Source organism: Lepisosteus platostomus, chromosome 11, assembly GCF_059453375.1.
Source record: "Lepisosteus platostomus isolate fLepPlt1 chromosome 11, fLepPlt1.hap1, whole genome shotgun sequence".
In the NCBI taxonomy this organism is placed as follows: domain Eukaryota; kingdom Metazoa; phylum Chordata; class Actinopteri; order Semionotiformes; family Lepisosteidae; genus Lepisosteus; species Lepisosteus platostomus.
The window spans coordinates 8,281,390-8,305,114 of record NC_142621.1 but is presented as its reverse complement, the minus strand read 5'-3'; the positions used below and the strand labels follow the sequence as shown (position 1 = coordinate 8,305,114).

The following is a 23,725-nucleotide window of genomic DNA, read 5'->3' as shown; positions in this document are numbered from 1 at the left end:
ACAGACTGTGCTACCTCTTGTTTGTGAAAAACATTTTTCTGCATCTACCTAAAAAGCAATAATTTTGGACTTCTGAAAAATTAATGATTAAGATATTTTTTTAAAGTATTGCCCTTACTACAGGATCTTAAGTGAATCTCTTGACAAATGCTTCCTTAAGTACGTTTAACATGCCAAATCTCAATGTATGTCCAGACAATGAAACCTTGTGTCACTGCACAACACATTCCATTTCAAACATGTATGATGTTTGTTAGGGACAAACCATGCAACAGTATTTTAATTCTTATATAGACATTTGTGTTTCTTCCTAAAATTACCTCTTAATTTTTTGTTGAAGTAACCAAAAAGCAGAAAGAGACTGCTGTTTGTAAAAGCTTTATGCATAAATTCACTCTAATTTCTACAATATATAATAACTCAAGAGAAGTCTTTCCAAATGTTTAAATTTGGCAGCAAGTGTTGGAAGCCAAGCAACACTTCTGTGATCAAAGACATTTTAAAACTAACAGGGAAATGCATTTGGCTTTCTGAATGGAATGAAATTCGTGAGTAAAAATCTTGCTGTTTGTGAATGGAAAAATTGATTCTGCTTTTACATTCTTTTGATCAGTCAGCATGGTTTTCATCTCAACCCATTGGGCAAATAATCTTTCTCCCTTTCACAGTTAAAAGACACAGGCCCAAATCAGATACAGCTTGGTAGAGTTTTGTAACAGTAAACTAATTCAACTATTCAGAGTAAACCACTATCAATTTTAGCGAGACCATCCTGAAAAACGGCGTATGTTTTAGGAATGATATATTATGTGCAAACTAAGAAGGAAAGAGCATGTGTCCATTCTTCTTGAAAGAATGCTTAGAAGTTAGACTGGGGGATCAAACAGTAAAGGAACAATAAATCACAAAATGTTTGTCTTTTAAATAACAAATACACTCAAGATTTTCAAGGCAGATGCACTGAACAAAAAATAAAATCAGTTCAGTTTATCCCATGTCTTTAGCATAAGTATACAGTAAGTGTGGTAAAAATGAAATGATTTACTCCATTAATAATTATCTCATGGCCAGGACTATTACAGTATCTTAATTCTGATGGAAGGGAAGAGACTTCAGCACTCTATTATCTTTGGTTTTTAAATGAATGCAAATTTAATGTAAATGCTGGGAATTATTTATGTATTTGTACCCTAGAGAGTGGATACAAGGGAATTCCAGTCCCAAAAACAAAAAGGTCTTATTACTATTATTATTTATTCCACGAGACTGGTTGAAAAGGTCAATTTCCAGAAAGTAAAATTTCAGGAAATTCCTCCAAAAGAAAAAACTCAGCCTACAACCTTCATCCAGCTCCACACAGAGGAATAATCTGGGAAACAAATACTGTGTCTAGTTTACCCTGTACCACTAGCAGGAGAGTTTACATGCTGTTGGAGCAATCACATTAACAGCCCAGAACATTTGTTTCCATTTTTTTATCCCCACAGGCAAAAGTGCTGCCCCTCAGAATGTGTAATTATAGCACTCCATAAATGACTCATTAAAGTAAGTCCAAGAAGGTGAATTGTGTCAACTTGGTTTTCAAATGACTGGTGAAAACATATAAATCATGCCATTTGCATTGATTCAGACAGAAATTCCCAATTAAAGAGATTTCTACATTGCCATAAGGTAATATTCTAAGATTCTAAGCACTTAATAATTGAGGGACTTTTAAATAAACACATTCAATTTTTCAAATTCTCTTTTACTACATTTTCACATTTTACACTACAAATTATTCACATTTTATTCTATGCCATGTACATTGTAAATCGCCTTCTCTATTCAGACATTCATCCTCATATGAGGATATGTACTGTATACTGTATGTCACTTTATGTGAGATACTAATACTGTACTGTATGTCACTTTCACATCCAATAGAGAATTGGCAAATAGCCTAATTCACTGAGTTCTTCTCTCTTCTCACATGTTCATTAAATTAGTACTTCAAATTTAAAACATAAGCAATGGGGCATAAAATTCAATTACCAAGGAAGAAACAGGGTTTACCACATATAAAACAATCTCATATCCATAACATTTGTTCTGTGACTAATTACCCATGGCAACCGTAGTCAGTAAATTTCATAGGCTAAAACTGAACTGGCAGACTCCTGCTGAAGTCTTTCGAAAGACAAATGTGACAAAAAACATATAAAATCAAGAGCCTCTTTTGCTACTCTGTCTGCCTCTTTTAACTTGATTTCATTGGTCTGAATGGCTGTGGAATGGGATAAAACAATGGTAAGTGTTATGTAACAGTTGGAAAGACTGCATTACAAAAGGTTCATTTTGTACATTTTGTTGGATGGTATATAGACAAATGTGAACTGAGTGTATCCCCACAATTAGCACATTACATTACAATTCATATTTTACTATCATAAAAACGTGAGGAGAAAAAAAAAAGCTTTCTAGAATGTGCTTGTTACAGACCTGATACTATTATGCTCCCGAGCAAACAGCATCTACCCCACATCTTGCTGGTCAAGTAAGATTGTAAGAATAAGAATATAAGATTAACAACTGGTGACGTGTGAGGTCCACAAGAGAAACCATGAAGTGCCACTGCTACTCAATATCCGCCTCATCCACCCTACACCTGAAGACAGAAACCAAGTCTTCTGTGATTTTCTTGAGGTTTTTTCTTGTTCCCTCTTGTAATATTGCAAAACAAATACACAAAACCAAGGCCCGAAAGTGCAACGTGTAGGAGAACGATGCATAAACATAAACACAATTTTTAATCTGGTGACTAAAAAGAATTCACGGGCCTGCAGCCAGTGAAAGGAACATGGCTTAAATTCCATTAGAGAACACAAGTTCATTCTCCTCTCACTTATCACACTAACCGGGACAGCACTGTTGGGGGAAATGTGCTAAAATCATAAAAAAATCTCTAACTTACATTTAGCAAATGTGTTTTTTTAACACAAATGAAGATATTGAACTCGGCTTTTAAGGTGGCTCTGTGGCTAAGGATCTGCGCCCGTGGCTGGAAGGTTGCCGGTTTGTATCCTGCGCCCGGCAGAGGAATCCTACTCTGTTGGGCCCCTGAGAAAGGCCCTTAACCCAACTGCTCCAGGGACGCCGTAAAAAATTGCTGACCCTGCGCTCTGACCCCAAGCTTCTCTCCCTTTTCTGTGTACCTCATGGAGAGCAAGTTGGGGTATGCGAAATGAAAAATTCCTAATACAAAAAATTGTATATGGCCCATAAAGTGATCTTAATTCTTAAATAATTTTTAAATGATCATTTTCCAGAATAAATGTGAACACTTACTTTTATTTCTAATGCAGTTTTACTTGCCATACTGCATATAGAGAAGGCTAACATCTGTTTTTTGATACTATGTTTCCAGTACTCTTGGGCTCAAGGAACGTAATCTTAATTAGGAGTTCAAGCAGGCATTACAAATTAGATGTGAAGGAATGATATTATAAGCATAATTTACTTTTACAAAGAAAATTCTAATCAAACCAGGTGAAAATGTTACAAAATCCAAATTCAATGGAGTTCAGCTTCATGACCAATTTGAAAATCACAGATACTAGGGTTTGGCAGCCAGCCCACAATTCACTGAAGTCTTATGTGGAAAACAACTCATAACATTTTATAATGACTAATCTAATACAACTGCTCATAAACCAAACTAATACCACTTAAAATTAAAGTACACTTAATAATCTTAAGTACTCTTAACCACATCCCAAGGGGCAGGTTGATATCTTTGCCACAGACTGAAAAGGTCCCAAGCTGTTTTCTCAAAGCAATTACCTGATTCTGTCTTATGCACAGAGCTGTGACAGTGCAATTAATCATTATGAGCATGACGTAAAATTTAGAATGCAGTGCATGCTCACATTCTTTATGTGTTTATACAATTACCTCTGTCTGCACAATGTGATATGCCTTTTTTGCTGATTATGTAGCCTATACAAAAGTTGTTGTTTTTTTGGAGACAGGGAGCTAATGAATTGAAGAACTGGTGCGGGGAACAGTCTGTAGTACTATACTGTAGATGAGGTCTGTGCTGTGGTGCAGAAATCTTACACAGGACCATTAACTTTCCCACAGGAAGAGCTCTGGTTAATTTCACTGAAAAGTAACCAGAGGTCACCTAGTACACAGCGATATACAAATGCTGTTTACATGCACTTGCCATAGAGTAAACAATCAAGTCTTCGGTGGCACACATTCTGTTCAGATGAGCTAGGATAATAAGGAACTGTATAAGAGGTACTGTTGATTCCTACCAGATGGCCAGATGGAATGAGGAGAGACATGAATGGATTTCATCCACACAAAAATGTGAGTCAATGCTACAGTTAATATCAAAACATCACCTAACGAATGGTACCACACCATTCACTAAACTGTCTCATTCAGATAAGTCTATAACAGTCATACTTTATTAACCAACAGATGGGCTCTCTTACTGTGCAAAAAAAATTGCTATGAAAATGGCCATAAGAATAAGCTGTTCCTTTTTGTGAAAAATAAAAGGATTGTGGGACAATCACCCACAATTACCCATTTGTAGTTATCAGTTGCTTATCTTCTAATGGAGTTTGTAACAAAGTTTGGGAAGGATGACAACAACCAAGGTCTCCTTCAGTCTGTTACTTTAGTAATTCTCCATGATGTCACTTCCTGTAAAACTATACATACTTTACTACAGTAAGCTCTCTCTTGCAGGCATTTGTCTTTTTGCATCCCTCCTCCACCCTCAACTTTGCACCTACCCTTTGCTTATCTTCTCTTATTCTTTCCTTATCCTACGGCCAGGTGGGGTTAGCTTTTCAGCCTAGCAGGGTAAGTCCAAATTTCTTATGACCATCTGATCGATAAATATTCCTTAATACATTTTCTTATTGTTTTTTTCATGAACCAAAATTCAGGGTTCATGAAACACCTGGTGTTGTACATGAACATGAACTAAGGAGGAGGAACTAATGTTGGCCAGTCAACTGACTGTCAGTTCTTGACGTTCAAAAAATATATTTTATGTGAAATTCATTTAAAACTGAAGTGTTACCTTTGTACTACAGTGAAAAGGAGCTTCCTTGAACAGAGGAGCCCCAATGCCCCAAAGAGCTTTTCAGCCAGCTAATACCACAGCCCAGCCAGACACAAAGCTGTAGATTCAAGACTTCAGCAAAGTCTGAGCTGCCACTGTCATTACTCTTAACATACAGACATGACATGTAAGAGTAGAGGCAAACACAGACATGCAGTGATCAGAATTACTGTAGATTTTTTTCTGCTTTTTGGAAACAACTGAAGCTTAGTCTCAAAAACAATCTGAGTGATTTAATACTGTACTAACCAGTAATAAAACTCAAACAATGCCTGGACACTTTGCAGTTCCCAAGTCCTCCTAAAATAAACTCCAATAAACAAAAGTAAATATTAACATACAAGACACACATGGGCCATGTAACAGAAATATAAAGTGTATGTCAAGAAACTAAAGGCTTCTTCCTAGGATCAAAGAAGACACACTTCAATTCATGTGCAATAACTTAAAAAATCCTTCAGTTAATTAGGCAGGCACCAGGAGAAACTGGCTTAATTAAAATCCTTAAAGAGATTAATGTGACCAAGGATGTCGTGTTTGTTACAAGTTCGAGTGCTTTTTGTTCTCTGACTTCATCAACCACTAATTGCTGGGATTTTACTGAAAAGCACAGGGACCTCACCAGAATGGTTTCAAGTATTTCAAAATGCCGTTTATTGTTTCTTTACTGTAATGGAAAATGTTCTGAAAAGGTTAGAAATTTTTTTAACAATTTTCAATTTGTCTGCTTCATCTGACTTTATTTTGTGGGGTTGATGATTGTAAAAACCAGTGTTTCTAGAGCCAAACATTTTAAGGCTTCAGATTGCAGGCAATCAAAATTGCAGCTTTAAATAACAGTCATGAGCTGTTATGCAATTCAGCCCTTCTCCAAGGGTTGGTGGAGATCTAATGGCCACACAGTGAGCTGTGTGATTAGGCTTAAGGTCCTTCTAAGGAACGCTGCTTTAAAACCATTAACTCTGAGTCAGGGAAGAGCTGACATGTAGATTTCTTCAGCTGGAGTATACCAACTACCTACCAAGTCACCATGATTTACTGAATTCACCCATATACAGTTTACACATGATATTAGGATTTGCAAAGTCTCCGAGACCTTCATACTTTAAGATCTTTCTGAGTAGGAAGAGCAAAAAAAAAAACGCGGGTGGGATGCTCTGTTTAGTTCATAAATATCCTTTTACCATCATCAGTATGAACTTCTAGTTGTGAACAAAACATAAATAAAAAGAACTGCATTATGGGAAGAGAGCTAATGGGTTCTCCTTGACTACCAGAGAAGGTGGGGATCAGTAACGAGGAAATGAAGCAGGTTTCGGCTCAGTCACGGTATGCCCTGGGGCCTGTTTCTTCAAGTGGAGAGTGTTTCTAATTGTGTACAAATGACTGGTCTGGCCTTGACTGCTGAGCCATGCTCTATACGGATCTCTCTGGTCTTCATGAGGAAGGATGATTCTGAGATCCTTCAGGCCACCATCACTAAACTACAACCTAGTAAAACCCACAAGGAACGGCTCAACACAGCTTGGAGCTTCATCCTGTGCTTTGACCTATTATGTAAGGTGAGCTGCAGAGTCAGCAAGCAGGCAGGGTGTGACGGTAACAAGATGAGGTTTATGTGACACTTAAACATGTAAAAGAAAACAGGCTACAGAAGGGGCTGATGTAAAAACCTAAGGCCTGTATAAGTATCGCCACATAATGTGAAAGAATATACCAACAGTATATTCTCAACAGTCAGATTCAGAATTCTTGCTTTGTTCAGTACTTAAAAGCACCACATTTTGTGATCTCTCAGAGGGATCACAACTACTGTCTTTATATCTCCTTTAGTTGCAGTTTTTATAAATACAAAAGTAATATTGAACATTGACCTAACTAACTAAACTTTAACAGTTAAACTGCTCATGTACGTTGACAAACATAATGTTAACATTTTTCAGACTTTTTTTAATTCATGAGGTAGGTTTTGATGCATCGGTTTTTCATCATTAAACTAATTTCAGCTTTCTTACTTCATTGCATTAGTACAATGTTAAAGGTCATGAAGTATTGAAGTTGTCTATATACTGTATGAATAAATAAAACTCAATATCTAAATAAATTCTAAATAAAGAACTCAATATCTGTGCCCCATTTACTTTGTCCCACTGGTCAAAAAAGAGCAATTCTTCATTGTCAATCCTTAAAAATACTATCACACCATGCCATCTACCTATTAATAACAACCTAAAGTCACGTAGTGTTTGCACAAATCCTTTGATATGAATCCCAAAGAATACTAGGCTAAAGCTCAACTTAGATTTTCCTTGATAATAAACAAATGCAGATGTTGGCAATACAGATGTTTATGCAACATGAAAAACTTCCTACTTGGATGAGTGACCGTCTGTTAAAGAGCCTGAATAAATTTAATGGAATTATTTTAACAGTCTGTGAATAGCGGAAGTACACACAAACACTGAAGCACAAAAACTAGGTTTGTGCATACAATCGAAATCGAGTACAAAACTGCAGAGACAATAAAAATAAGTATACTTAATTTCTGTAAAAGAGCATAGGTCTCTAATATTAAAAAACACATCATATTGTATGTAGCCTTCACATACTAACGCCTTTTGTAATCTATGATATACTGTATATTGAATAGGCAAAAATAATCTAGAAATTGACACACTTACTATTGAGTACTCTTTTAACTCATTAAAAGATAAAAAAAAGTCTTTCTGTGTTCGAAACCAAGCAATAAACGATGAGAACAGTTGTGTAGAAATATTGCATTTTGCATGAAAGGTGTGAAAACTGTATTCAGAGATACTAGTGGCTAAATCAAAATTAGAAATGCCAGCTTAAGATGAATAAGCAACAACAGGGATTTATCTTTGATGATAATGCATTTTCTATTATCATGAGCCTCCTGAACATTATAAGAAATAATAAAAATCTATTTACTTGTCATCATTCTTGCTCATCATTAAAGTGTCTGTAAAATAGATTTTTTTACAAAGCATGATTCTACCTATCTATATATCCATGACTAACTCAAAACAAAGGATTTCTAGAAAGTTGTATCACCTCTATCATTGACTGTTGCAAAGATGTCTGAACCATTAAGTGGTTTCCAAGACCAATGTCAATCGGTCCAAAAAGTCCAAATTCAAATTGAAGAGTAAAACAGTTCAAGGGTATGCCTGTTTTTAAAATGAGTTTTAGTGTGCCTTCACTGAGACAGGAGGAGGATACTCTGGTCTCCTTCAAGTTTACTGTACCAAAATAGTCTCTTGATTCCAAAGACAACATCTTGTGAAGGGATGTCGTTCATAGGAAGTCTGTTTGGAGATCATGACGAGACTGATCTCCTAAAAACAAAGACAGAACTGATCAAATGCATCCTTTGATTCACCGATTAATACATGCAGAATTGAAACAACCTCAGCAAACAAGCCAAGAGGGCAGATGTAAGCAATTACAAACAAAACCTCCATGCTGCACACTGAAAAGTAAGGCAAATCCTAAGCAGGTTTGGCAGATATACTGGCTCCAAAACTTTAAAAGACAGCAAATTAAAATTAAAAACTTCTGCGTGAATGCTTTGTTTTGCATATGCTTTTATGTTAAGTTGTTCTCCTAGTCCAATTAATGTGAAGAGTATCACATAGTGAAAAATACCAAACAACGTCAATTACAAACACAACCAAAAGACAAAAAAATTTACATTGTCAGTTTTTGGAGAAATACACAGTGAGGCAAAATTCTAAAAGAAACACACACCATGTATCAGAGTGTAAATCAACAACAGAGGAATTTTGACTTCATAAGCTTTATATAACAACAAATTAATGGGAGATTACGTCAGACATCAGAAGAAAGACCAGAAGATGGACCACAGTGCAACATTTAAACAAAGAGGGAAAGCATAAAGCCCAAAGTTTGCATTTAGTATTAATTACTGATTAATTATTTAATACTGATGCTGATTTGTCATACATCATAAAGGCAGCACAATACATCTGCATGAAAACCTTATTTGACAAAGCATCCAATCCATTTTCTTACTGCTCCATCCAATTCAGGGTCACGGGGGAACTGGCACCTATCCCAGCAAGCAAGGGGCACAAGGCAGGGTACACACTGGACGCGGTAGACACACACACGCATACACTCACACACTTACAACATGGCCGATTTTCCCAGAAGCCAATTAACCTACCAGTATAGCTTTGGACTGCGGGAGGAAACCGGAGCACCTGGAGGAAACCCCCACAAACACAGGAGGACATACAAACTCCATGCAGACAGCCCCCCAGGACCAGAATTGAACCCAGGGTCCCAGTGTTGCTAGGCAGCAATGCTAACCAGTGCATCACCGTGCTCCCCAGCTGACAAAGCAGATTAAAGAGATTACAATTGACCAGTGGTTTTGTGCACTTGTACAGCATGAAAAAAACACACACCAGTTGAAAAGAGATTAAGGACATTTTTCCAAAAGGTAGAATGTGCCTGATATTATAAAACACTGTTTTAAACCTTTAGCAGCACAGCTTCCGAGCATCAGCAGCAAGGTGTTGTTGTGTGAGAATTACAAGTCAGGTGCTGTTCAGCAGATCTCTCTGTGAGTTACTAAACACACCAATGGACCCAATGCAGTCTTCCACAACATTGTTGTCTAATGGAAAAGCACAAAAAATCCACATTTCCTTTCATGCTCTGCTTGACACTGGAAACTACTTATTAAAGTCCTGTTTAGTCTTGAAAGCAGCAGCACCAGTGAGCGATTTCCCCAGTCTTTAGTGCTTATATGGAAATGCAAAGCAGCCACCGCGAGGCCTGAAGCTGTGTCTGTCTCGGCATCTTAAAAGTCTGCCTTGATTAATACTTAACTTTTACCAAACTATTACTGTTGGACTGGTCTGTGCGCAGGCCCCCTCATTTTCTCTTGCTTTTAAGTCAGGGGAGACCACAAGTGAACAGTATGCATTACAGCCATCGCTAGGATAGGTTCTCCAGCTCCACGCTTTGCACTGGCACATCAGGAAAACGAGGAGTTACTCAGATACACTTTCTAAACAGATAATTAACTTCACATGAAGCCTAAGAACACTAACAAATTTTGTTTATATAATGTATATATCTATGTACATAGCCTTATAATGTGAAAGAATTAAATCACTGCCTCAAAGGATTGGCTGAAATATTTTCACCTGAAAATAAAGTTCTGATAACGGGAAAAAGAAAAATATGACAGAGCTCTTGCTGAGTGTTAGAAAATAATGGGCCTGGGAAGAATATTACAGCAAAGCACATCATGGAATGTTATATCTTAATGAAAGGGTTTATCAAAGCAGTACGAAAAACTAGCATTCAAAACTCTCAGCTCTCAGCTCACAATTCATTTTAATTAGTGTCTCTGTATTCAGACTGCTATGATATATTCAATACCAGCACACCACCTCAATGGCACTGAACGGAAAGAGAGAGCTTGAAACTTCATATTAGTCACGATCCAAGATGTGAACTTCTATTTAAATATTCAAAACTGTGCTTCAGAGTTTGTATTTCTCCCTCACTAACGTTATCCAAAAACATCACTTTCCTTTTCATGTGTATGTCTAACCCTATCCCTAACCCATGAAAGGCCAGAAGATGGCACATTTGGTGAGCTAGTGGTGACCGGAGAGTAAGAATATAAAATAGCCAATCAAACTTAACCTGCACATCTTTGAGAGGTGGGACAAAACAGGAGAACCCAAAGAAAACCCACAGATCCCACAGCCTGTTATCAAACCCCAGATCCAAGACTGCTTTGACTGACTCTGCTTTTGTACTGCATAATGAAAACAAAGTGTAATTATACAGAAATTACAAATCTGCAAGGGTGCCTGGCCTATTGGACGGTACTGGCCAGGTCATGCAAACAGCTACTTCCTTTGGCAAACTGAAGAGCTGACCTCCGACACAAAATGGACAGCTGTTGACAGAAAACCCATGTTTGGGCAACAGAAATGCATCACAGCCTTTACGATTCAATGGCCTGTGCCCTTGTCCTCAAAATTCACTCATACAAAGCCTCCACTCTCTGTTAAAAAAAAACAGACGCAGACATGCCAATGAACTAGCTTTGGAGTGCTCAGGAAATGTTTCAGCAATATGCAGTCTCCCCTGGGATTCCGAGCCCCAGTTCAAGAAAACACTACAGAGTCTGAGCCATGAAAATTACAATGGCTTCCTCTGGGCTGCGGCGATAATTTAAACAATATGCCAGGACTCTGGCAAGTGAGAGCTATGACCTTAAGGGAGTTTCCGACTCTCTGGACTCTAACCTACATGAAAAATAAAAAGATTTGAAATACACTTCAACTAGGCTGCACTCCAGGTGGAGGACGAGTGCTGACTCTGGTCTAATTATGGAAAAAAATTATATTGTACAAGTATCCTCTGCCTTTTCAATATGGAACAGACATTATTCTACACCATCCCAACTATGAATCACCAATCGTAAATCAATCTCGCACACCTGTGATTCTCCATGGGGTGAAGAAGGGATTGTGGACACTCTACTCCAACATGCCCCATGTCTTGGCCTCATGCTGTTTTACACAATCTGTGTATGCCCCATGTTGCCTCTTAGGAGAGTTTACAGAAGAGTGGGGTGTTTCTTACAGACCTCACTGAAAACTCCCAGGAGTCTGGTAATATCTCAGATAAAGCAGGTACATCATTTGGTGATACATGATCACATGCTTGAAATACATTTTTACACATTTAATAATACAAATTTCTTACACTTAAATAGCACTTTTCTGGGGACTCCCCTCAAAAACCTCCAGCCAGCCAAAGTATGCTATAATGCTCACCGCAGGACGCTGGGTTTAAACCCCTACTCTTTTCAAGACACACCCTGGGATTTTTAATGACCATGGAGATTCAGAAACCTCATTTTTACATCTCATCGGAAGGAAGGCACCTTTCTTTTCGCAGTATGAAGAAAAATTGCCCCCATAACCATACTTTGGCATATGGACCCACACAGACTGCAGGGGGATCACCCCCTGCTGGTCCCACTAATACCTCCATTGTGTCTTATTTGGTCAATTACTGCATAAATAAAATTTATCATAGTGGATGAAAAGCATGAGCCTTTGAGGTTTTTCTGATGCACTGACTGAATCTTCCACAGATCATTTTAAAACTCATTATGTGCATAACTCAAAACATGCTTCCGTAACTAATGTCTAGACATGTGTCTTGTTAGGTATCTTGTTTTGCCAGTAAAATTGCCTCACTGAGGAGGCATACAGCAAATAGAAAGAAATCGGGTGTGACAATTCTCAAATACACATCTCCTAAAAGGTCTTAAAGGGACAGTTACTGCTTTGTTTCCCTTAAGCTATATCATCCTAAATCAGCGGCTGAAGACAGCAGCAGTGCAGAGACAGCATGGATTTAATCTTGATATGTTTCATCCTTATTCGCTCAATTTTCATTAACGATGAGACTTCTCCAAAGAAGACAAGGGCACATATTAAGCAGTAACCTGGTCTGTAGGCAAGCTCTTCTAGATATGAATCACATGCTTTCATCTTAAGGGATAAAGATTTTTCCCCCTGCTGTTTTAAATCATAATCATCCCCAACATAATTCTTTTAAAGATCTATGTTTTATACACACATCCCTCTTCCTTTCACATTTAGCAGGATTATTATCACTCCTCTATTCCATCTCCACCTTTAAAGCTACCTCTTGGTAAACTCCTGTCTCCGCATGGCGGTCTCACGGGACTGGGCCCTGGAGAGCTATCTGCTTAGAGCTAGCAGGTTCTTCTTGTGTTTGCATGGGTTTCTTCTGGGTGCTCTGGTTTTCTGTCACAGTCCAAAGCCTTGTAATGGACTGGAACTACACATGATAGAACTTCAGATATAGCTCCAAAGAATACCACCTCATCTGTGAAGCATGGCCTGGCTAAAAATTAAAGTTTTGCTGTCCCCAAATTTTTGGAGGGCACTGTAGTTTCCACATGTGTCCTCTGGACCTTTATCCATGTGTTATCTCATGACAGACTCATGATTTATTCTTGCTGATGTTCTCGAAGGCTAATAGCCTTGTAATGGACTGGAGTTCCATCCAAGGTGTACCCTTGTTCCCAAAGCTTCCCTGTATAGGCTATGGGCTACCGTGACCCTGAGTTGGATCAGCAAGTATTGAATGTGATGTTATGATGGTGGTTCATGAAACTTCTGAAATGTTTAATTGTCACTGACTTGGTTCGGAGATTTGAACGGCACTGTATTTTCCCAGTGCTTTTCTGGAATGGATATGCTTAAATGTCCATGGAGTGCTACTGTATGTTAAATTAAGCCAAGAATTCCCAGAACTTAGACCAGGCATGTTTCTAATAAACTACCCCATGACACAGTGGATTTAAGCAGAGGTGTTTGTCATTATTAATGTGATCTTCTTAACGGGTTTTTTTGGGGACTTTCCTCTTAAAAATTCCACACACAAGCATGCACTCCTCCTGAGTTTCAGTATTAGACTTCATTACAGCTCTGCTATTTCCTCAGAGGATGCTTGACCTCAAAAACTTGTAAAACTTCACTATAAAAGGCACTGATCCTATCATAAACATAAGGCCCAAAACCAGGAAAACTGATACATTTCAATCCACACGATGCTCCAACTTCATCCCTAGGTACATAATCATCCAGAATAAGGATTACACCTTTGATTCCTGATGCAGTTTAGTAAATGACTAGCTTGCTTTGATAGTACCAACTACAAGTACTAATCAGTTGTTTGGGAATCTCCTACATGACATAATCTATCTTTCGTTTCATTTGAGTTAAAGGTCTACCGTATAAAAGGAAAATGACATTTAAAATGTTTTTGATGCCCCAGGTACCCACAATACAGTGAACCGTGTTCAAAATTACAGACTGTGTTACCCAACCATGCTCTAGGTCACATGAGAAACAGTATGATTACTGTGCACGCGAATGGCACAGTCAGAGTTTTTGTTTTCTCAGGAATTCCAGCTTCATGGTCTCATGGCTTACTTTGTTCATGATAACCCTTAGATCCTTGTAATTTAGACACGTTGACAGTTGAAAAAGATTTACACTATCCATAGCCTTTGAAGACACACAGATTTAAAAGACATCCATCACTGCCACCCCTCCCATTTCAAAATATTTGTTTCACCATAAAACCACAAAGTATCCTTTGAGGTTTTAGCTAAAGAACTGAAAGATGCGATGCACTATGAATGACAGATTACTAGAGAAATTTCCTAAATGCTCGCTACATTTCTAACTACCTGCCTGAATACTCAGCTTCACTATTATTAAACAGAATTGCGTAACAGTCACAACCTCAAGCTACAAAACAAGTCAGAAAGATGGAAAACGCTGAAAAGCTCAGAATTTTTTTTAAAATGCCAAAATAAACTGCCATGGTACCTTGGTTTTAAACCGATTTTAACCCCATGCACATACACAGAATAATACAGACATATGAAATACCCATTAACACACAGAGAAAGACCCCAGAGGATCAAAGTTTTGCAAACAATACTGTTGTAGCTTTGAGCAAGATACTGTACTTTACTCTGATTGTGCTAATCCACCCAGGTGTGTAAATAAGCATCACAGTGTTTGCAGCATGCTAACCTGAGCTAGTGTATCCCATCCAAAGTGAACACCCTCTGCTTAATGTTATAAAATCTGCAGTAAATTCCAGCCCTGTGAGGCTTAGGAAGGATTGAATCCAACAGCTGTTTGATAAAAGTAGCTTTCGGTGATAGTGGCTTACTATTTCCAAGGATTTCAATCAGCCATTTCTCGACAGAAGACAGGGTATTGACCTCAATAGCATATTCTACTCCCATATGGTTACTCCCATAACCATTTACATTTTATTTTGGGTAATTACATGCATATAAGTGAACATATTAGAACAAAAACCATACTTTGTGGGCAACTCTGTAATTTCAAGTGACCATATATGTTGGGACACATTCACTTGAAGCAAATTTCAGATTGTAAAAGTCAGTATTTGGTTGCTGCAGCCACTTTGAGTTACTGCCTATTCAAGGGGTGGCCTGACTTCAATTTCTTCTTCAGTCTGTAAAATGCATGCTCAATTAGATTTCAATCTGGAAATTGACTTGGCCTCTCCACTTTGAAAAGATTTTCCACTTTTTTTCCCCCTTGATGAACTCTTCGGTTGCATTAGCTACAGTATATGTTTTAAAGGGGAACTACGGTCCCAATTTCTCAGACCAGTTTTTAAATCTTGGTAACAAAATGAATTAATTGATGGTATCGCAATATTTAACAAATTTCGAGTTAAGCACAAGATTGTAAACTTTGTGAAAGCACTGTTTGGTCCTCGTGTTTTCGCAAAACACTGGTCTCGCCATGAGCACGAGAGTATGCCAGAATTGTGACTTAAACCAGCCCTTCCCGTTCACTAGTCACTGTAATGACAAATGTAATGCGATGTATGTGCAAATAAGCACAGGTTTTGCAGCAGACACTTCAGCAGAAATTTTCCAATGTCATGTGCATGCAGAGTTAACAAGTAAGTAGTATTTACGGGCAAAACCGTCTTGAAATCTAGAGCAATATTTCTATTGAATTAAAACAGAGGTATTCACAGTCTTGCTTGTTTACAATTCACATCACAGGAAGTCTGCTGCTTCGTTCTGAATCGCAGAGTATGGCGCTGCGCATACCAGGAAAAATGTGTCTATTTTGTCATGTAAATTGGAGGTTTTACAAGTTACTGTGTACATGTTACTTTTTATTGTGGTTTAAAAAGCACTCATCAATGCTAATTCTTTCTTACCCATAATATAAAAATAGCCTTGCTGTTCCCCTTTCAATCATTGTCATGCTGGTGAAGCACTGCCCAATAAGTATGAAAAAATTTTCTTCTATTTATACATGCAAAATATTTCTGTAGACTTCAGGATGGATTGTGCTGCTGCCACCATTAGTTATACCATTAATAAAAATGAGTGAGCCAATTCCATGCCCAAGCCTGTGCCATGACATTACCTCCACCATTCTTCTGAATGTGCTTGGAAATACAGAGACAAACCATGTTTTTGAAAAAAAAGTTTATGGACAGGCAAGACCAAGATAAACCTTTAGAAATGTGACGGGAAGGTTATTAAAGTCAAGAAAGGAACTACGCATGATAGAACTTCAGATACAGCTCCAAAGAATACCACCTCATCTGAGAAGCATGGCCTGGCTAAAAATTAAAGTTCTGCTGTCCCAAAACTTTTGGAGGGCATTGTAGTTTCCACATTTGTCCTCTGGACCTTTTTCCATGTGTTATCTCATGACAGACTCATGATTTATTCTTGCTGATGTTCTCTAAGGCTAACAGCTCTTCTATTTACTTTGGACATCAAGCCAGGCTTTGAGGACTGCATTTCTTCCCACTATGTAAGCATCTGTTTCCCCCCTGAATTCTGTCTACCACCCAGTTGTACCATGTGTGATCACTGCCTGAGGATCATGTAGTACCTCCCCTCTGGGCTGGTTTTGTATTATTGCAGAATTTCACCACCCCACCAAGAAACACCACTTAACCTATTTATACAGTAATCTTCCTTAAAAGACTGTGTATTTTTAAACCGTAATGATAATAGCAGCAGCTGCTTTGTGCTTCCTGTGGTTGGGCGAATGTCATTGATTTTACTTCAGCTGTGTAATGACCAGCTACAGGAGAAAGGAGATGTGCCCTTGCTTGAGAAAACAAATGCTAGAATTTCTGGATGCGCATAACTTTGATGAAATACTAAATTGGCCTTTTCTCTGTCTCAGAAATGTATAAACTGTTCCTCTGGTTTGGGGTATTAACATTAGACATGCCATACACTCAAGTATCTGACAGTCTGAATTAAGCTTTCCCAGCTAACGGATGTTTCCATATTGTTACTCCACTACCCTGAATCTTTTTCCATGTGTTTACTGATTGAGATTAGAAAGTAAATGGGACACTTGTGGTTTTGTGCCTTTTTAAAGGAGAGCCAAATAAAACAAGCTTCACTTCCTTATCACAGTGTGGGATGAAACCTAATGTAATTCACCAACATTTAAAAACTTTGGAAACTGGGACCACATTAAAAGAAAAACTCTAACAACAACAAAATGCCTTATAAGAATTCTATACCTTATTTTTAGCTATACAGTCAGAGCACACATTTTTTTAAAGAATAGTTTTATAGATTGACAAGGAATGTCAAGGTTCTTTACTAGGAAACAAAAATGAAAACAATCCTATTTATTCGCCTTACCAATGTGTTTTCAATTAATAAACTTAATGACATTCAGTCCAAGACCGTGTATTGGACTAAGAAGTTCTTGAAAATGGACAAAGGGATGACTTTGGTGTCTTCTTGTAAAAATCATACAATTACATTTCTTGGATACTGATCTCTGTTGATAGAATAAGAGAGATTATTGAAAGGCAATGCTAGCACAGCAACTCTGTCTTTGAGAAATATTTAATGGACCCCTGTACTGCAATTACTATATTACATCAATTATATTTAATAAGATAAATGTGTTCAGTGCTGAGGCCCTGGGTTGCTACCTGCGTGGAGTTTGCTTGTTCTCTCCATGTTAGCATTAGTTTCCTCCAGGTACTCCAATTGCCTCACACTGTCCAAAGACATACAGGTAGATTAATTGGCTTCTAGAAAAACTGGCCCTGGCGCAAGTGTGTGCGTGTCTCAGTCTGTGCCTATTGTATATGTGCCCTGCGATGGATTAGCATCCTGTTCAGGGTGCTTCTTGCCTTGCGCCCATTGGTTGCTGGGATAGGCTCCTGTTCTCCCGTGATTTTGGATAAAGCGGTTTGTACATGGATGGATGGGTGAAAAATGTGTACAAATTCTGGGACAAATAGTAGAGAACTCAAGCCTGTTCCTTCTACACCCCTTAGGGCTTTGAACACCAGAATTCCAAGTGACAATGAATGTTTAAAAGTTTGAGTCACTCCATTAGGGACTTTGTTCTTTTCTTTTGGTGCCTGACACAACCCGTGATTACAGAATAAGTTAGTGCAAAGTGTAATACATGACGGCCAGTTTCTTGTCTGAAATGGAGCAGGTGTTGTTATGAAAGCACTACAGAATTACCAAAGACTCCAGTTCAACAAAAAAAAAAACGTTTTGAAAAAATCCATTACTGTATGGGTTCCTAACCTTCAGAAAGACCACTACTTAATTGTACTCCGCAAAGCTTCCCAAAATGACAAGCATGTACAAAGCTATTGTAGACACTTACATTTCTAAAATGTTTGAATATACTGTGCATACCTCTCTGAAACAATTTGTTTTCATTGGCACACTATAGACTCAACACAAATTAAATCATTCAAAACTGCTTAAGGAATCTACCATACTGATCTTAGTACAATAATAGTAACACAACCCACACATCTGGAATACTCCTTCATAACCCTTTTTGAAGGACAGGAGCCCTGTGCAGCACCTCTTCATTCTGCAAACCTCCAGCTTCAGTTACAGCTAAGAGTTATTTGATGTGATAACCAGATACCATGCATCTTGAAAGGAATTCCAAATGGCTCTTAAGCCAAGGTGGAAAATCAATTTGGAACACATTCTCAAGAGACAAGCTGTCTTTTCAGTGCTGCGGCGGATGTAATGATGGCATTCTGCAAAGGCAATGTCTTACAGGAGCATCCCATGTGACTGTGACCATGCTGCTTTCTTCCGCTGACATGCATTTGCTGTTCAAAAAAGCAATTCTGTACAACACCTTTCCTCCTCCCCTAAACCAAAGACAAGAAACAAGCCAGGTCTTTGTTTTGGGGAAGGTGGGATAGATAGGAGCATCCCTCCCCCTGTTTGTCTTCTAATTAAAGACTCGCAGACTCGCACTTTCCTGCTGTTAAGCTCCAGCCCATTCGTCAGCAAACCTTTCTCACACTTTTCCAGCTGTTGCTTTGCTGTGCTCTCCGGTTTACAATACAGCGCATTCCTTAATAACTTCCAACAATACGGCCAGGTATCTGGGACCTCGGTTAGCACCTGACTGACTGTAGCATTAGATTCAATTATTGTTTCTTCTAAGGTGTGAGATGATTTGGCAAATTACTTCGGTTATTTTTACATTGCTGTACTGCAACACCATGATTATTAGGGTCTTTCTGAAAGGTATTTGTGTGATAATGTGTACTCGCAATTAGAAACAAAAAACAAGAAAAATGTCAGGGTGTGGATGCTGCACATTGGTGGTGGTGGAGGGGAGTCCCCATTACCTGTAAAGCGCTTTGAGTGGAGTGTCCAGAAAAGCGCTATATAAGTGTAAGCAATTATTATTATTATTATAGTATATACAGTAAACAGAAGTGAAAGTGAATGTACTGCACCCGGTGGAAATAAGTTACCTGCGAAGTAATTCTTCACAAACACGGCAAGACGACGCCACCCACACTGTCACCTGCTTGGCTGGGCGCGTTAAGTTTAACATTTAATACATTGCACAGAAACCTTGCACCTTAGTTCCTGGAGCTGTTACAGGAAGCCGTTTTGTAATTTCTCAGCGTATTTGCATTGTCACTTCATAGTCATATACTGTAACGTCATTATTTATGTTCTAAATTCACAGCAAAGACAATACAAGCGAGAGACCAAAAGATTCGAGAGTTTTGAAGGCGGCTTTAAAGTGTCAAGGTGTTTGTTAGCCTCTTAGCTTTTCTAAGGAAGGCAGAAGTGAATTTGCACACGAGTGGGGTATTTTGCAATTTTACTTAAATTACATTGAAAACAGCTGTTCTACGATTCTCCGGTCGGTATGCTCTTAACGCAGTAGTTTAATTCACGCAAACGCAGATTTACATAGATTTCATTTGGGTAATAAAACATTTCAATAACTCGCGAAACAAAAATTACAGACTATGTTTTTAGGAGAGTCTTGACAGCTCGTAAAACCTACAGCAAATATTACTGCTGGACTCTCCACCGATGTAGACATAAATTCGGACAGACCTAAAACAGGCGTTGTTATAAACTGATCCCATTTTCAACAACAACAACAACAACAACAACAATATACATGTATTAATAATGGGTGCATGATGAACTGTATTTAACGTTATATGAAAATGCGTGCATAATATCACTTTAATTGTTTGATTTATACACAACTAGGAATATTACCCCTTACCTGGGTCATGGAAAGGGACCAGGGCAAAGTTATATAAAGGCTTCTTTGGTCTGCTAAGTGACGTCTCCAAAATCTTCGATGCGCCTTCAATAACCTGCACCAAATCGTCATACATGGACCCTGTCACATCAAAGACGAACGCCAAGGTAGAAGCCCCCTCTGGAATTTCGTCCTTTGTTCCATCGCTGCTTGTATCCTGTGCGACTGATAGTGCCAGCAGGAGCGGTACTGCCACACACAAACGGGACAAATGTCTTAAGCCCATTTCTGACCTCTGGTCGATGTGGAATTTTGTGCACCAAAGTAAAACGTCAGGGTGAATATCCTGAGGTGAAGAAGGACATTTGATTCAACACATGTCAACAGACTTGCTAATTAAAAACGTAATAAAAAAAAAGATGCCAATTCAACTTTTGTCCCAACGGGGCTGAAAAGCCGATCTCTGATGCTGTCCCTGTTCTCAATGAGGCTGTGTTTCTCCGCCTGACCTCGGTCGATGTGGGGACTAGCTGATCTCCCTGTAAAACATTTGTGCTCTACAGCAACAGCCGACTTGGAAGCGCTTGCTCCCGATTAGCAACCCACACTCAGCTCAGGCTCTGAAGAAGGCAAGATGATTCCTTATACAGAGCAGCTGTTCTCTGATTGGACCGGTGGTTTTTGGGGTTTCAAAAGGCCCACTTCTAAAGAAGTAGGCTATTCTCACTCCGGATGTACTGAAGACCCTTCCCAGTAACTCTTCAGTATACTGTTGTTGTTTTTTTTGTGTGAAATAGGCTTTATAGAGAGTATTGCATTTCAGTCCAGTTATTGTAGAATCCCAAATAACAGTCGCCTATACTGTTCTCACAGACGCAAAAAAGGAGAGAATTACTTCTAATGACTTAAAAAGAAACGGAGAGGGGAAGTATTTCCTCAAATACTACCTCTCTCTTTATATATTTACATAAAGATTGAACACTCATAACATCATTGATTTATCCTTGGGCGTTCTTACATTTCTAAGATGAAAATAGGCACTTTTATAGTGTGCCTGAGAGTTGTAGACGCGCTCGCTTACTGGAACTACCGTAATTATAACATAATGGAACTACTTTATATCTTTATATATTATACTTTGAGAATATGGGGCACTCTGTGTCAAATGGTATCTTAGCAGCTGGTCATCATTTTTAATGCCAAATCGTACTGCCTATTTGTTGAGCATGCTGATCGATGTTGTAAAAAACAAAAATGGTTAAAATAGGTGTAAAGGATAAATTGTTGTGTTTTTTTTCATTGTACTTGGAAAAAATATCGATTGCAAATACCACTATTCATTTTTCATACACAGAAAACATTTCATTTTGTTTTTATTTCGTGGCAGGGTATCAATTTCAATCGAACTTCATCACCTGAGGAGAGGTTGTTTTATTTTCCTCGCTTTTCCGCCCCCTGCTGGTACTCTTTCCAAAAGTACAGCTGGCAGATCTTGGCTTTGAATACATTGCTATTAATAAAAACGTCAAATATACACAAATATCTTGTTAAATGTAAAACTGTTATTAATAGTGGTCCAATGAAAAAAACATTAAACTCACCTGCAAATAATCAGTAAGGTGTCAGACGTGATCCACTGTATGAAAGTTTTGTGTTTACATTGTGATGAAAACTTTTTTTCTTTCAGGACATCCCTTTTGATGTCTCCCAAGATCTATACTTACTAATACTGAATTTTCATTGGGCAGACCTAAAATGCATCAGCGTGTTTTTATTAGGATATCTATTAAACTCTCGTCCTCATAAAGATTAATACAACCTAATTCATACAAGGCATTACGTGTGTGAGGGGAGGGGGTTGGTGTTGTCTATATTTATATAAATATAAATAGTCTTCCCAATCTAGCTAATACTTATGGGCTCATTCACAGTTGTAGTCTGTTTTATTTGGGTTGGAGCACAAGTCCATTTTTAAGACAAGTCTAAGAAAACCTTGTCATTAATTTGCATTATAAACATTGCACCACTAGACATATATGAAAATAGAATTTTCAGAATTCATATAGTGCAAATAAAAATATTGGTGTTGTTTACTTACCCTTGAGACAAAGGGTACTTGTAGTGTCTTATTATAAAGTAAAAAGAACTGCAGTATTGTAGCCAGTCTTATTGTACCTGTAGTATTATCCACTGCTGTAATGACTTGTAATGTAAAATTGTTTAAACAAACATCAAGTTCCAAATACAGTAACTGGTCCAGAATTTCTTTTTAAAATGACTCTCAGACCAAGGAAATGTAAAAACAGTACACGTTGTTGATTGGTGGTCTGAAAAGATTTACTGCCTTGTAAATATGAGAATTAAAAATTTCAAAGTAATTCAATTACATTTCTACATTTAAAAATCATATTGCTGAAAAAATGTATTTGTAATGTGCTATTTTTACTATCAGTAGTCGTGCAGTTTGCTTTGGGTAACAAACCTGATGTATGTCAAAGTGACAAAATGAAGGAACAAATGAGATAAGATGGCATTTTCAGTGTGACAATTGTTGACGTTTGTTTGAACAAATCTGACATATTGCCTACAGTATGTGTGTCAGGAAAACCACATCAGCTTTTTACACACAATCAAGCAATCAGTCAATCAAAATATAATAGCATGAATCTATCTTTCTGTGGCAGAAATTATTCCACAGACATGATTCATCTGACACAAGATGACATGAGAGTAGATAATGATCTGGTTTTGCTACAACCAGGTTAAAAATTAAGTACACCAAAGCTGAGGGATTATTTGTCTATGCCCAATGAATAATAAACCCAGAGTCTGTAAATATTTTTAAAACAACACTTTATTTTTTACGCAATTTGTAAATATTTTGTTTCTGTATTTTATGTTATTTTTCATACTTGATTGTTGGCATTTATTTGCTTATGAATATATGTACATCACCACCTTGAACTGCAAAGCAAAACATGGAAATACTTTAGAAATGAAATTTGATTGCAACAACTACAGCTTTTTATTCCAAAGTTTTTTCATGAGAATTTGAGAAGGCCTGATCTGCAATTGAGCTGTCTGATAATCCTTTGACATGACTCGTACAGTACTTGTGAATATTTTTTTAATCAAATACTATACTATAAATCAAATCTTTTCATTTGAAACTGTTTCAACATGCATGGGTGAGGTAGTACAAATATTTTTTTTTGAAAAACAATGTAAATCCTTCTTGCACTTGCTTATGTTAACTAAAGTGAAGGGGTTCCAGTGTATGTTAAACAAACTGTGACCAGTGACAAAGAAACAAATTGTGTCAGGGGATTTTTTTTAACTTTGGTTTGTATTACAAATTTTGAAAGAATTGCATTCACAGATTTACGTTAGCAGATAGGAAAAATAAATGTACTAA

At 37.8% G+C, this 23,725-nt stretch overlaps 1 protein-coding gene across 2 annotated transcripts in view; it reads right to left on the bottom strand.

The window, feature by feature from the left end:
* Positions 1–20,922, bottom strand: part of hmcn1 (hemicentin 1) — a 112,421-nt gene extending 91,499 nt beyond the window's left edge. For both annotated transcript variants that reach the window (XM_088598237.1, XM_088598238.1), the window contains exon 1: positions 20,332–20,922. In XM_088598237.1, coding sequence (XP_088454363.1) covers positions 20,332–20,596 — 265 coding nt within the window. In that variant the 5' untranslated portion in view covers positions 20,597–20,922. The remainder of the gene's footprint in view (positions 1–20,331) is intronic.
* Between the last annotated feature and the right edge of the window lie 2,803 nt (positions 20,923–23,725).